Consider the following 16,187-nt stretch of genomic DNA (forward strand, 5'->3'; position numbering starts at 1 on the left):
CCATGACAACAAACACCCGCTTCCAATAATCTTAGAAATTGCAAGGATTTTTTTTTCCCCAGATTAATGTTTATCTGTGGAATTTGGCTGTCTGTCTGGAATTTACTGTGTCTTGCTTTGCCTTTCTCTCCCCTACTGGCTTGTTTTAAGCTTCTGGTGTTTTCCAGGGTATTTTAAACATTGCCTTTTAAGTATTTTTCTCTTTTGTGAGACTCTTAGACAAGTAGACAGGAGGAATTTACACATGATTGGGCGAAATAACGAGAAACAAATATTTTCCATTGCAATTACAAGGTTGGTCTCCTTCTATAAATTATTTATGGAAAAATACACTTAATACCATTACCAAGATTTTCCAAGATAAAGGAAGATGAAGCTAAAGCTGCTGCACTGAAATCCATTAGTCTGGTATGTGTGATGGATCACGGTCAGAAGGGAACCATGTAGAAAATAACTGCAAGTGATCCTCCAACTGACCTGAACTTTTGGAGCTAATTTTCCACTACCAAGGTGTAGATACCTCTGGTACAGCAGAAGAAAGATTTCTAGGGCACATCACGTCCTTCTTCCCCATTGTGCTGGCCCTCAGGTTGCTTGGGCACAGTTCTCCATGCGGCCCTGGAGGCAGTAGATATTTGTGGATATGGAGAAGCTCATGACGTGTAGCATTCCACACAGGAAAATATAACCCTGGAAAAACCCTTAGTTTGTCTGGGTGGATTAGTGAGTGTCTGAACAACTGACACTGCCCTGCAGTGAATTGCTGAGACGTGTGAGGGGGTGTACAGGGAGATGACCACTGATGAGGCTCGTGTCTTGCCTCAATATTCTCCTCCTCATGGCTCAGAGCCCTTTGCCCGTGTTCACAGAAGGTGTTCACAGAATGCCAAGCAGCTCAGACCGGGAAGGACATTCCCACCCTGCTCACAGGGTACTCACCCAGGTCTCAGAGCAAAGCCTCTGTTGAATCAGGAATCAAAATAATTACAATTCTGGAATTAAAGAAAGCTGTGGCCGACAGCTCTGATCGTTGTAAAAATCCAGGGGAGATGATCTGCTGCCAAGGACTGGATTCATATTAATTCATGAGACCAATCAGAACATACCCTCACAGCTGTTAAAAAGCCCAGAAATTCTTAGCTGCAACCTGAATTCCACATCTGGCCAGTCCATTGGTAGGACAGGTATTGCGAGGGAGGTTTCCTGCTTCCTTTGCACTTAAGGTGAATATATGTGATTTTAATCAAACGTGCCTACAAAGCTCCTGTCTGTCTGGTGATGTGCTGCCTACATGTCTGGGAGCTCACTCAGGAAGAACTTTCAGCAGCTTGCCCTCCTGCCCTGCCTGTCAGCCTTCTGAGGGATGTGGGAATCACACACCAGGAATGGTAGTGCAGTATTTGAAGAGGCTTATAAAAAAGGTAAAAAGTGACTTTTTACAAGGACACATAATCATAGGACAAAGGGGAACAGTTTTAAACTAAGACAGGAGAGGTTTAGATTAGATCTTAGGAAGAAATTCTTTGTTCAGGGGGTGATGGCACAGGTTGCCCAGAGAATCTGTGGCTACCCCATCCCTGGAAGTGTTCAAGGCCAGGTTGGATGGAATTTGGAGCAAACTGGGATAGTGGGAGGTGTCCCTGCCCATGGCAGGTGGTGGAATGAGATGACCTTTAAGGTCCCTTCCAAACCAAGCTTTTCTATGATTCTATGATTCTTCTCTAATGACTTTTAATGATATTTCTCTAGGCTTCCCTAATGAGCAGCCTATGGCTGCTCATCACACTGAGGTCAGTTTTTCTTCATATCTCCTGCTCCCCTGTCCTAATTGAGTACATTTGGATCTTTCCCATATCCCCAATTTGCCCTTTTTTCAGAGAATTCCTGTGCTTGAGTTGGTCTGAAGCTATGTGTATGTTGAGAAATCAGGAAGCAAAACAGAACAGAAAATCATTAAATTCACCAGTGCAGTTTTCCATCCCTGAGGTTACTAACTTGGCTATGTTTTTACTATTCAGCCAATTTTCATACCATACAAAGGGAATTTATTTGCCATCTTGATTTTTCCATTCAGTTCAAATGAAATCCATCAGGAATTCCAGCATCACTGGTGACGAGGGCACTGCAGACAGACAGACAGACATCTGGGAAAATGAGCGGACAGACAGCTTGGTGACAGGGCAACACAATGGGACAGGCATTTCCAAAGAACCTACTAAATAAATTAGCTTCCATGGGACTTGAGGGACTAAGGATGGAAAAATGATGCTTCTGTAACAGTTTGAATTTGTTAGAGATGATCCAGATGTATCGGAAGGGTGTGACATTTTTGATAAAACTGGTGTTCAAATGGCTGTTCGCAAGTGACTTCTACTATTTATAAAAAATTGTGACCTCAAACGACTGTAATCTCATTTAAAATACATGTAAAGTACCCTTAAAACCTAAAGCTGTCACTGAACATTAAATAATCAAAATATGTGAGTACATGATGGGGTTCTCTGGAGAGAGAGGAGCTACTTTTTCATTTTTCCTTATTTGCTGGCGAAGAGGCCTTCGGTAACATTCCCTGCAAATGATCTGGAGCCTCTTGTGAGTTTCTGTCTGAAGTGAATAAAATACAGATGATGAATGCGTTTGAAAATGGATGTTTATATTCAGAAAACACATCCTATTTAACGTAGCTTCAAACCACCTGTGAAACGAGATAGGAAAGATAATTATGGTACAGTGTTGGCCTACATAAGTATCAGGCTGATCTCAAGGCTCGTGTCTGCAGATGTCCCATTCCCCAGGTTTCCAGCCTTCCAGGAGATCTGCTGATCTCATTCCAAAACCACTGCAAATCTTCTGCAGCCTTCCACGAAATGGAGCCCCGAGCCTGTGGTCACTGAGAAACAGAAGAGGGGAGATAAAGCAGAGCACAGTAACGAGTGTGGAGGCAGGTCCTGGGAGCAATATTTGTACTGAAGTCTGGGAAAGTGACCCTGAAGGATCAGGGAGCCTCCTTGACTTTACAGTGCCTCATCATCTGGAGAAGCACCTTGACCCTTGCTCAGCTGGCCCTGGACTCAGCCTCTCCCCTGACACACTGTGGTTAAAGTCATACAAGATGAAGAAGAGGAGGCCCATTCCAAGTAAATGTTTGGGGACCACAGGAAGGACAGAAAAAGAAGGTCATAAGCAATAACAGCATCCTTAAAAATGCCAGGAAAACTTTGAAACTGCTTCATGCCAGTTTATTTTATCAATCTGGTGAAGGCAATAAAAAAGAAATAAGAAACTCCCTTGTCTGGGTGCTGTTCAAAGGAGGCAGCAGCTCTTCTTCCTGTTAGTCACAAGTGATTTCCTCTCAAAAATATTATCACTACTGTCATTGTCATTATTTCTGAGATAAGCCACTTAAGTCCTGACGGATGCCTCTGGAAATTACTCCCTACTCTGCTGACAAGCTTATCTGGCCTCAAGTGAAGCTGAGATGTTTTACTTGGACCATGTTTGCCATAACCAGTAGGAGGCAAACAAACCCATATCTGAGCTGCACTGTGGGGTGTATTTGGCTAAATTTCACCGTTTTCAAAAACAAATTCAGTAACCCAAGTGATAATGATACTTTTGAGGGTCTAACTCTGTTGGAGTCAATAACGTGTCTAACAGTGTTGATCCCATTAATGAGTGGGATACACAACCACACCATGAGAAACACACTCTGCCTTAGAGATCTTTTAGTTTAAACACACAAAGGAGGTTAAAAAGGGGGATGCTGATGTCCCAAAGGTCCCTTTCTGCCTAAGCTATTATAAGATTTTTGGAAACTAAATACTTGAGATAGATTTTTAAAATGCGAGGTAGTCTTTAGTATTCTGCTTTTTTTGGCAGAATTAGTGCCAGGTCCTATGTGGAAAAATATATTAGTGCCTTTCAAACAGTGGAACTTTATAATTTATGTTAGGCCACCTCTCAGTAAGCACCTGCATATCCTTAAAACTTCACTGTGCCTTTAAATCCTATCACTTCACCTCAGATATCTGTGTCCAACATGCTGGCACAAGGCCTTTTTTAATGGCTATAAGTCAAGTTAAAACAAGTTTATTACACAGCTGTGAAATTATATTGGCATATCTGGTAGTGTAAGTCTGACATGAATCTTTGATCCCTTTTGTATGACAAGTGAAAACTCATTTCATTGCTTTCCTCTCCCTTTAATTCTTGTATTTTCACTGTTTTCATAAATGAATGCACTGTGAAGGGTACATATTGACAAAAATATGTGATTATAAAGATAAACAAAATCAGATCTCCCCACCTTCAAACATTAGCTAAAAACTGCACTAAATTAAATTGAATCTGTTTGGATTTGGACTTAAGTTATGCAGAGACATTGTTATCGTACAAAAATATCACACTAAGTATTTATTCACCCAAATGAATCCCAGCCATGAACATTGCTTGTATGTGAAAGGAATAATTCCTTCCTGTTCTCCATTTAAAACACAATCCTTAAATATAGAAATTTTAGAGACTACTCTTTGATGATGTTGCCTTTGCCAGTTCTATCACATTTAACATGACAAAGATTACTACATTTATGTACCATCTTCCATCCCCAATGGAGTTTCATTCATGACTTCTCAGGCTGTGAATATTGAAGAAATCCCAGGAAAAAATGACAAACCTCGAGCTGCATTTCCCCGCTGCTGCCTGGGATGTGTTAAACATGCTGCTCACACTCTGCATGGCACATGTACAGCAATTTTAGTCCAGGAAATACCAGACTGAAATGTGAGAGTCATTACTTTTTTGAAATTCAAATGTTGGCAGGTAGGTGCTGTCCATGGGAATTTGCTGGAAGTGGCTGTTTTCATACAAGAAACCCAAAAAAGGCCGTTCCAGACGCGCGTCACCCGCGGTCCTGGCTGAGTGCACAGCAGGGACATTTCATCCCATTTTCTCCAACTGTTCCACATAGCTACTGTCCTCCAATCATCCCTCTTGTCTTAATGTTGTCTCAGTTTTACAGTTAAAATAAAATGCACATTAAATTTGCCCATTTTTAAATGATGCAAAGAAATCTGAACCATTGACTAATGCAGACCTATAGTCCCAATGCTGGTGAAGCACCAAAACAAAATAGTATTAAATAAAATATTACTTCTCTTTTTGTATCACTAGTATTACAGAATTTTTAATCACAAGGCAGCCTCTCAAGTCCCTTTCCTAGTGATAATCCTGCTGGCTTTGGTCCAGCAGTGGCTGCCAAATGCCAGGGCAATGTGTTGTCAACACAAAATCTACAGTCATTCTGGGGCATGAAGAAATGTAGTTCCCATCATAAAAAAAAAACCAAACCAAAAACAAACAAACAAAAAAAACAAACAAACAACAAAAAAAAAACAAAAACAAAACCCAACCTTTTACATTCTTTGCAAAAATGTCAGAAATGCTTTTTGGCTTTGTTTATGTCACAAGTTAACTTTATCTTTCTTGAGATGCTGTTTCTTCTCATGTGTTCAGCACAGAAGGAAAAAGTAAAGAAAACTCTGGTAAGTACACATAGAGAAATGGACTGATGCAGATGGATCTGGTCTAAATATCCCCAAATAGTAATGATGCTGGGTGAAGTCTCTGCTTGACATCCAAAGCATTTCTGTCATGAACTGAGCCATCACTTTGAGGTGCTCAAAACACAAAAATCCCACAATTCCCCTCCTGGCTAAGAAAAGAGTTCATACAGTGAAAGTGTTATCATAGCAGAGGGAAGTATAGGAGAACAAGGAACTTTTGTTTCCATGGCAATCCGAGCTCCTTCTTCAGACACAAGCACAAAGGCAATATGCTGAATGATTATCTGAAGGTCATGTTGTTCTTAGGAGAAAAGTTAGGGAGAATGCACTGGGCTAATTTCCCCAGTTGGGATGCACACTGCATTTCTAAGCAGTTAAAGTAAACAACTGGTGAAGGAAATAATTGCCTTCATTAATGTCATCAGTTTATTTTAAAGTCTGTTTGCCCAAAGGAAACAGAAACCTGCTCGTGAGGATAATTCACATTTTGTATCATTATTGCATATGCACAGAGAGAAATATTAAGATTCCATGTATATCTGGCATTCCTCACCTGGTAACATATATTCCCTTTAAATTCAGTGTATCTTAAAACTGAGTAAAACATCTCCATGTGAGAGCTTGTTTATGTTTCCATTTTTGTGGTAAAAACCACTCTTTCAAGGATCTGCCTTATCAACAAGTGCAAATGGGCTTTCAAATGCCAGGATACCCCAGGGATGCATGGGGGGGGTACACAGGTAAGCAGAACCTTGCCATCTGTCTCTGTTACACATGTAAGAAATGGGCATCAAAGAGACATATAAATGTTCAACTCAGCTTACTTTGTATTTCCCAATGTCAGTTCTGGGTTTCCATTTCCTCTGAGCAGGTTTGACCTTGTTGACAGCAGGAGTAAAACGCTTTCTGTGGAAAAGAAAATGACTCTAAAAAGTGTAATTCTATTTTCTTGCTCTGTTCTGTGCTTCCTGATTTAGTACAGATCTGAAGTACAAAGGAACAGAAACTTCACTGGTCTTCAGAAGGAAAGTTATTTTTAGAGTCATTTTGTTGCCAAAGCATATAGAAACCTTATGTGCTACCTCAGAAAGTTGCTGTGGAATGGCAAGGGAACAGAGATGCCTATTTCTTTGTCTTTGCTTTCCAACCACAAAGCTTTACTCTGATAAAAAACAGGATGCACATATTCCAAAGAGAAGTTGCAGGAGTCACAAAGTTGTTTGAAGTTGAATTAAATGTAAATGTGTGATCACTGGCTGTGTTGTATAAATACAAGTTAAGCTCTTGAACAAGGACTGTGCTTACACATACAACTCTAACTCTCTTAAGTGAAAATGCACTCCTGAATCTGAACTTTACAGAATCATTTAGTTGGAAAAGATCTCTAAGATCATCGAGCCCAAGCATTAACCCAGCACTGCCAAGCCCATCACTAAACCATGTCCCCAAGTGCCAGATCTACAGGTTTTTTTAAATCCCTCCAAGGCTGGTGACACAACCACTGCCCTGGGCAATCTGTTCCAATGCTTGACCACCCTTTCCCTGAAGAAATTTCCCCTAATATCCAATCTAAATCTCTCCCAGGAGGGAGGTTGCAAGGGGCAAAGAAGAGCTGAGAGTGTCTCTTTTTTCTGAGGTGTTGTGAAATTGGCTCAAAATATGTGGCTTGAGAAATGTTACCCCAGCTGAGGGGGTAAACCATCATCTTTCAAATAAATCCTTCTTGGGAACAGAGGGGGAAAACACTGTTTGTTTGCAGATTACGGCTTGTTGTGTTTCAATTCAGCAGGACAAAGATTTAAAGCAAAGTGTAGAACGACTTATACACTATCACTGGCATCAGTTCAGGAGTGGAGGATGAGGTTAGTTCCAGTTGCTCTACAAAAACATGAGTTTGCTTTATCTCCTTTCACACCAACTGCAACTTTTTACAAGCTGTTATGATACTTCACAGGCAAAAGGAACAGCCACCAGGCCCAAAACATCTGAGCCTTCAGTGAACTTAATACTCCTGTGTCACTCCAAGAAGAGAAAACACCTCCTTTCCTCTAAGTTGTATCCTTCTAGGATGTTGACAGATTTAAAAAAAAATAAAGTAAAAACATCTCACGGTCAAGTAAAAAAAATTCTGCTTAGAGACAGATTTTTGCTGACTGTATTCATGGACACTCCAAAAACAGAGGTGGGGCTGGAAGGGGCAGCAGTGTATCCATATGTGCATCCACATCCACAGAAAGTATTAAAATTCAAGTGAAACAAATATAGGGGACCTGGTGATTAACACTTTTACACCCAGGAATAGATATTGATAGGTGTGTTTGAACAAATCTTCGTTGAGTACAGAGAGCCAAGGGGGAGTTGTTTGCAGTGACTGCAGGAGGTGGAGGAGTGGGTATGGCACTGCCTGATGTTCTGCAAAGTTCTTGCTTGTGGAAGTGGAGTTGTGCAGGAAAACCTGCCTGTCCTTGAGTGCCTCACAGTGTCCTGGTGGGCACATCCCCACAGCTCACAGAAAATGGCTCACCAAGCCACATCTACAGGTCTTTTAAATTCCCCCAGGAATGGGGACTCCACCACTGCCCTGGGCAGCTGTGCCGGTGCTGGAAAACCCTTTTGGTGCAGAAATGTTTCCTAATGTCCAACCTAAACTCCCCTGGCACAGCTTGAGGCTGTTTCCTCTCATCCTGTCACTTGTTCCCTGGGGGCAGAGCTCGACCCCCATCAGGTTCCACCCTCCTGCCAGGGAGTTGTAGACAGTGGTAGGATTGTGGTGTGTGATGTGGGTAACACTTGGGTGGGTATTTTTGTCACTTAAATGTATCTTTTTTTATATGTATTACTTAAGTTCAGGTCTTCCCTTGACAGGAGAAGGTTTTTGCTGCTATAGTCTATGCAGCTATAGTCATACATCTCTCTATATTTACAGCTACTCTGCATTTTCACCTAGTAAAAGGAGAGATCGTGTTATAATATATAGGATTAATTTTAATTAAAGCCCACACAGTTGTCTCTTTATAGAACAGGTATCATATAGAAGAGAAAGCACATGATCTTTACATACACACCTTATTGAAATGTACACATGTGAAATTGCAAAATGCATATAATGTAAAATATCCCCAAATTTCAGTCCTCAGGTCTCTAATTAATGTACATTTGACTTTATATTGTAAAAAAAGTACCACTTGTTATGCTTGGAAATGTCAGTAATTTTCTGTTTATGTGTGTCCTTCTATGATCACTGCAATGAGTTAAATAGTGATTTCGCAGCCAAAGCTCCTTTAGTTACCAAAAAACCAAGTCCTTAATGATGTCATGGAAAAGTTTATTTATCTACTTCTTCTCTAGGTATGTGAAAGTTCATATTATTTGCACAAGAGTGACTGTGCTGCAAATGGCAACAAAATTATACACATATTCTGTACCTTGTGCTCTGCCCTCAGAACTCAGGACCAAGGGGAGAAAGGACTGGATGCTTTGGAAAGGGAAAACAAAAAAAGAACAACTATGAAATCTCTAAAAGGGGATATTCAACCTGCCTCTGAGCACAGGGAACAAGCAGCCTGCTTCTCACACACCATATCCAGTAGGACTCAACTCCCACACTGCACCCAGTCCCTCCACACTCTGTGTCCAAGGTGACAGTCCAATCTATTACAGAGAAAATGACCTGAAAAATTTAATAGGAAGTAGCTTTTCCTCAAATGAAGTTAAAATATACATATATATATATAGCTCAGTAAAGCAGCGAAAAAGCGAAGTATATTTTATTCTAGTTTTAGAATATGAAAAGTCCTAAATTAAAAAAAAAAAAAACACATAATTTTGATTGAAATTTTAAAAAAGTAAAAGTTAAGGATAAAAATAAAATTACATTTTTCTAAAAGGAAGGACAACAGACACAATATAACCACTAAATTCCTTTTGGGGTAGTAACTAAGAAAGCAAGGATTATAATTGTATATATGGGCAGGATCACCCACAATCTGGAAACCAAATATACCAAAAGATACAGGTACTGATATATAAAATGTTGTTTATTGTGGTACTAAAATTATGAGAAACACACAAAAAATGTGAGCACAAAGGCAGAATAAAGACCAGGCAACAGATGCAATACTTTCTCCCAGCTAACTGGACCATGGCAAGAAATAAAATATACATGATGAAAATATAAACTGGTATTTTCAACACAGGAGTAGGAATTCATATTTCATGCAAGCCAACTGTTGCACATTTCCTTCAGCACTGAAGGTTATTTTAGAGGTATGAAAAAGATGAAAGATAAGATTTTACTCTCAGACAAATTGATTTCATTAATGACACTGGGGTGCTTGTGTGTAGCACAAAACATCCTGGGCTGTTGGGAAGATGTTTCAGAGAGAACAAACATTAGGATAATTTTCCAAAAAGAGTGAGAAAAAGGGCCACTGATGAACAATGTTCTTTCTGGTTTTCATCTGGGCTGATTCCAGGGATTTACCATATACCCCAGGAGAAGTCTCTTATAACTTGGTACATGATACTTGTCAAGTTATATTAGTTATGGATAATTTGCTGTAAGTTATTATGAAATAAGCTACTACAAACGATAAGCTTATATAAAACTATGTTATTTAAACTATATTATTTAAACCATAAGTTGTCATAAAATAATATAGCTATATATAAACTTAAATATAATTTTATATCTATAAACTAATTTAAGTTACATATAAATTCTTTATGTCATATAAATGTAAATATAATTTATATAATTTATATATAAATTGTATATATATAAATTATATATATATAAATTATTGATGTCATGTAAATGTAAACTAATACAAACAAGGGAGGCCGAGATTGGTGCTGGAGAGGGATCCTTCTTTGCAAAAGCCAAAAGGAAAAAATAACATACCACAAAAGGGAATACAGCACAACATATATGGGGTGAGGATTATCTGTCAGCAACCCACATCCCCTATATCTTCCTGCGTGCCCAGGTGGCAGAGCCAGCAGGTGACCCCTGCCAGCCACAGGCTCCGTGTGCTCACCCACTTCTGCACAGCATCTCCAGCGGGAGGGAAACCCTCTGGACACGGGCTGGGAGGAGCAGGCCGGCTGCCAAGTTTACTTTTCTTCCAATAAACCCTCTCGTGGATCAGCCTCGTGTGGGAAGACTAAAGAAACTCTTTGGGGATCAAGCGGGAGCTGTCGCGTAACTCTGGGCTTGGGGGAAAAGCAGCACCAACCACCCAAAACTGCGAGGAGAAGCAGCGAAGCTGACGGTGCTGGGGATCCCACCTGGCAAACGCCGGCGGAGCGGAGCGTTTGTGTCTCCGTCCGTCTGTCGGTCTGGCTGAGGATCCCGAGGATCACATGAATCCCGTCCTGCCCCCTCCCTCCGCAGCCCCGTCCCGCTGCGCTCCTCGCAACTCCTGCAAACTCGCCCAAAGCGGAGGCGCTTCCCACAGGCAGCCTCTGCTTCTCCTCGAGGGGCTCTGGCAGCTGCCAAAACTCTCTTTTCCCTCTTTCCAAATAAAGTTCCAGCACTCGCAGAGGAGATTCCTGCAAAAGCAAACGATGATTGCCCGTAGCAAGAAAGGCTCATGTTCTTCCCAACTCTGCCTCGCTCTCTGCACCTTTGGGCTGGCGCTGCTGGGGGATGTGTCCCGGGCTGTACCCATGGACGATCAGGATTATTACCTGCAGGAAATTACCAACAGGGATCATTATTATTCCTTTCCATATCCTGGTGAAGAGTTTTTTCCCTTCACGGAGCAACCTGGAGAGGAAGGACCTCACCGTGCTGCAGAGGCAGAGGAGCACCCCCGGTTCAAACCCAGCAGGAAAGAGTTAAAACCGAAGAAGAACAACAAAAAAGGAAAACCGATTCTTGAAACGCCACCAGGTAACTTTCCACCTCCTCCTCCAGAGTTTGGAGTCTGCTGAATCTCACGTTGCCTGTAACTTTTTGCATTAATCAATATCCAGCTAATGGCAGCCTTGGCAATAATAACAATAAATGTGGTTGTGGTGATGATGATGACAACACATTAATTTTTAATATCCCACAGAACAGATCTGCAGAACTTTTACTACTTTTTAACCCTTTCCTTATCAAGTAAAGAGATTATTTGGGAGTAGTAATGTATTCATGGTACTGTACTCTGGCTAGTATATGGACTTTTCCTTCTTAATTATTCTTAATTATATTTGACAACTGGTATGTTGTGAAAGCTGCTGTTCTCTAAGCAAAAGAACAGAGACAGATTCCATAGTAAAAGGTGATTACATATAGTGACACCTCTCTTTATCCCTTCTCTCTTTAATCTGAGAAGTTACTGAATTAATTTTGCTTATAAACCTGTGAATTTCTTTGAGATTTCACTCTGAAGCCCTCCAGAGGAAGATATGTAAACAGAGATCTTCCTGTAAAAGACTAAGCCTTAACAAGCTCAATTTAATTATTGACCAGCAAAATAAAGAAATCAAACAGCAGCAAAAATGGCTTATAATCAAATGACCACCCTTAATTCCATTTTCTATTCTCTGCACTTGATTAGGTGAAAATATGCAATTATTACAGTTTGCAGAAACTTGATGAGTTTTTACCACCCAGTTGTTCCCATCAAGACCTAATTGCACCACCCTGAAAGAAGAGTCATTTCTTTCTGTGTTCCCTGACTGTCTGGTAGGTACTTTACTGGTTTGGGATAATTAGGAGTGAGTTTGGTCCATGAGCTTTAGAGCTGTAAACTTTGGGGCCAAATCCCACCCCCCAACAGCTGAACTCCCCTTTACTTTGGATGGAAACTTACTGTTAACAACTGGAGCATATGGCACAAATTTTGTGATTTAGAGCCACTGGTACAGCAAAACTGAGGATCAAGGGTTGTAGAGTGACTTTAACTTTGCCCAGTTACATCTCAAACGTAGTAAACAAAATATTTTAAATTTAATGTTAACACCAACAGAAATTAATTAGCACTTGACTAGCAAAGATATGGGCTTTTAAACTAATAAATAGTGATAAGAAAATATAATTTCTAAAATCTGGAGAACCATTTGTAGGGCAGGCAGAGCAGCTTGTCAGTGTAAGTCAAGGCAGAGTCAAGGAGGACAGCAGAAATATCTTGTCTGGGGGAGGAGAGGCACAAGGCATCCATGGTCCTCTCTCCCTCAGGGCCAGCAGCCAGGCAGCATCTTCCCAAGTGGATGATAGTGCTTGGACCATCTCAAGAATTGGCTTATTAAGTGTGTTTCATCAGTGCAGTCATTTTAGTCTACATTAGATCATCTGAGATTGTTTTAATGTGATTTTTTTTGTTTGTTTGCTTTTTGGGTTTTGGGTTTTTTTAGATTAAGAAGAAAAAAAAAAAAAGATTCTGCTTTCCACCTCCACAGACTGGATCAGGAGGGCAGGGAAGATAGGGGACAGGACAAGGGGAATGGCTTCCCACTGCCAGAGGGCAGGGTTAGATGGGATATTGGGAAGAAATTCTTCCCTGTGAGGGTGGTGAGGCCCTGGCACAGGTTGACCTGAGAAGCTGTGGCTGCCCCATTCCTGGAAGTGTCCAAGGTCAGGTTGGACGGGGCTTGGAGCAACCTGGGCTAGTGGAAGGTGTCCCTGCCCATGGCAGGGGTTGGAATGACATGGTCTTTAAGATCCTTTCCAATGCAAACCATTCCATGATTCCATGACCATGGGAAACACGTGGAATTTAAAGCTACCCAATTAGGTAGTAGGGTTTTTCTTCCTTAGCTTTGTGAAGTCAATACATATCTCCATCCTGTGGTGAGATGTTCTGCATTTCAGCTCTGCTTTCACCTTCCCTGTTGGCTCTTTCTCAGTTTCCCCAGCACCATGGCTTCACACTTACTCCACCAAACATGACAGTGATGAGAATATCACCCAATCCACGAGGGCAAAGGCAATTTATCTTTACAGAAAGGCATCTTCCTCATTCCTCACGTGCTGCACTGAGCACCTTACAGCTGCAGAGAAGGCAGCAGACATGCCAATAACTATCTTCATCCCTGTGGAATGCTCATCCTTTCCTAACCTGGTTTGCTTTGTGCGTTGTAGTAACAGCATTATGAAATTCAAACTATCTCCCACTAGGAGCTGAGCCCCTAGGGGAGCATAGTGAAGTCTTGCAGACAGTCTTCATTTGGTCATTTTCTAAGAATGTTAGATTTTGCAAATGGAATCATATTCATTTTTCTATATAGGAAATTAAGGAATCAGAAAAGTTTTAAAAAAAAGAGACTTTCTCCTTCCCCAGAAAACACCACACTGTGGGCCAAGCGACTGACACGGGCAGGATTCATCTTCTGTTTTGCTGGTTTTCACTTCCCACCTTACCTCCTTCATTTCATACCTGCATTCAGTCAGGTGAGGTCCTTTCTCAGCCTCCTTCTCTCCCTCTGCACGGCCGAACACAAGGTCACGGGGAGAAGGGTGGAGGCTCCTGATGCACCACTGAAAGCAGCTGGAAGTGGCTCAGTCCCACCTCCCACAGCCCTTTGGGCACAGCTGAGCTTCCAAGCTTTCACCAGCCGTGTGAAATAAGAGGTTTTAAAGCCTGTGAGCTTTAAAAAAAAAAATAGCCAGAGGTACGAAAAACAACTGATCCCCCTCCATCAAACTCCTGCTCCTTGATCCAGCTCCTGGGCAGTTGACATCAACTCAACAGGCCGGCTGTTAGGCTTGTTTAAATATGGGAAAATTCTTAGGATTTCCTTGGGAGCAGCTGAACTATTTGAACTGCAACAGGCATAATAAGCCCTAAGGCAAACACCCAGTGAGGGAAACTGTCACCAATTGTTCAAGATGTAAGTGAAAACAGCGGGTTTTAGCAGGAAATTGCATTTGTCAGGCGATTTGAGCTGCAGTGTTAAAAATTCTGGCTATGATATTTGAAATTTCTCCTCTCTTCTCACTCAAAAGCAGGCAAGGGTCAGGTCCTGCCAGGGCAGTGACTCTTATGCTTATTACCATGTCACCGTGTCACCAGGGATTGGTTTGAAATGAAGATCTGAAAATCTGGCCCTTCACAGGGATGTCTAAATATTAATTCATACCTATATTTTCTCAAATTTTGATGTTAAGGGGCCAGCAAGAAAGAATAATAGCATTTGTCAAGCAGATATCCATGAATAATAAGCATAAATCTGGTTGGGTAAGGATGTGTGTTGTGTATATATGTTTATAACTATGTGTTTATGCATCTATCCAGAAGTGGAATTAATTTATTGGACATGCAGTAAATATAAAAATTTGGGGGTTGTGAGGCTCACTGGCAGCCAGGGCATGCGGGATTAATTAGTTGTAACAAACAATAGTCTGGCTGGGAGTTGGGATGAAGAAAGAGGGGGAATGGGAACGTGTGATCTGCCCTTTGGCTGAGCAGCTGGTACTGATCAGCCCCAGCTTTGAATCAAAGTGGAAATCAAATGGAACAGTCTGAAGGACACATCACGAAACAGATGACATGGACTCAATTTATTTAAGCTAATTACTGAAGGTGGTGAGAATATAGATATTTGTAATCTGTGAAATATTAATGGAGAAAGAAATCCTGTTGAGGCCAGCGGGGTTGTAATGGGATGTAATTTAAAAAAAAAAATTATAAGAATCAATATTTGCAAATACTGGATTCAGATAACAGTTAGAAACATCAATCTGCCTCCTTGCCCTTTAAATGACTCATAAATTAAGTGGTACTAGGTCATCCTTGGAAGGTAAACAGTTGGATTGACAGTTTTTTGTATATATGTGTATTTCCATTTTCTAATTCCGTCCTTGTTTGTACAGGCCTCTATCCAAAGCCCATTCAAATCAGTGGAAAGAGCCTTGTTAACATCAGTGTTTTTCTTTTATGAGGCCTTTAATAGAGTTTAATACTTGGCATCTCAGCAACCATCTGTGGGGCAGATGCCTTCAAAGTTTGGGGGTCTGAGTACAGCCCAAAATTCATCACTGAGAGGTTCATGGGGTGAGGTCCCAGCAAACACTCCTCAGTGCTGCACATTGCTCTGGGTCATGACTGACCAGTTCCCACTGTCAATCCTGCTGCTCCCAAATCTGCCACAAATAAATCCATAATTATTTCGATTTGATTTACAAGACTTGCAGTTCTTGTTCTGGCCATATTTCAATTCTGATTGCATTTAGAAAATAAAGGAGTGATGTCTATTTATATGGCAGTGCTCAGAATGGGGTTTAGTGCACATTTGTTTTGTATTTCACAAGTGTTTCCCAGTGCTTGATCTCTGCACAATCCAACGTGTGTCTGTGTTTAGTGATCGTGATTTCCTTTGTCTTGTCTTATTTAGTGCTTTCCCCAGGCTTGATGAAACCCTTCAGATGCATCCCTGTTTACTTTCCCCAGATTGGTTTATTTTTGTGTGATTTGCCACCCCTCCAACAATGTAATTCTGAAGGTTTTTAGTTTTCTATTTCTTTTTTGTTTATGTAGTGCATAAGAATCCCTTAGTGAGGTCAGGACCTCACTGGGACATGTGTGTGAGGAGTCACTAAGGGAGGCAAAGAGAGGATAAAATGACCAAGGAAAATAATCATGAAAATTACCTCGGAGAACAAATTTGGATGTATAAGAATAGACTGATAGT

At 41.0% G+C, this 16,187-nt stretch overlaps 1 protein-coding gene across 1 annotated transcript in view; it reads left to right on the forward strand.

Annotated features, from left to right (window-relative positions):
- The first annotated feature begins 1,483 nt into the window (after positions 1-1,483).
- Positions 1,484-16,187, forward strand: part of CPXM2 (carboxypeptidase X, M14 family member 2) — an 84,929-nt gene continuing 70,225 nt past the window's right edge. Inside the window, exons 1-2 of the mRNA XM_027705700.1 lie at positions 1,484-1,494; positions 10,818-11,460. Of these exons, the coding sequence (XP_027561501.1) occupies positions 10,929-11,460 (532 nt within the window). The 5' untranslated portion in view covers positions 1,484-1,494; positions 10,818-10,928. The remainder of the gene's footprint in view (positions 1,495-10,817; positions 11,461-16,187) is intronic.

This window comes from Neopelma chrysocephalum, unplaced genomic scaffold (assembly GCF_003984885.1).
Source record: "Neopelma chrysocephalum unplaced genomic scaffold, ASM398488v2 Primary Assembly neopelma1_347, whole genome shotgun sequence".
Lineage (NCBI taxonomy): Eukaryota > Metazoa > Chordata > Aves > Passeriformes > Pipridae > Neopelma > Neopelma chrysocephalum.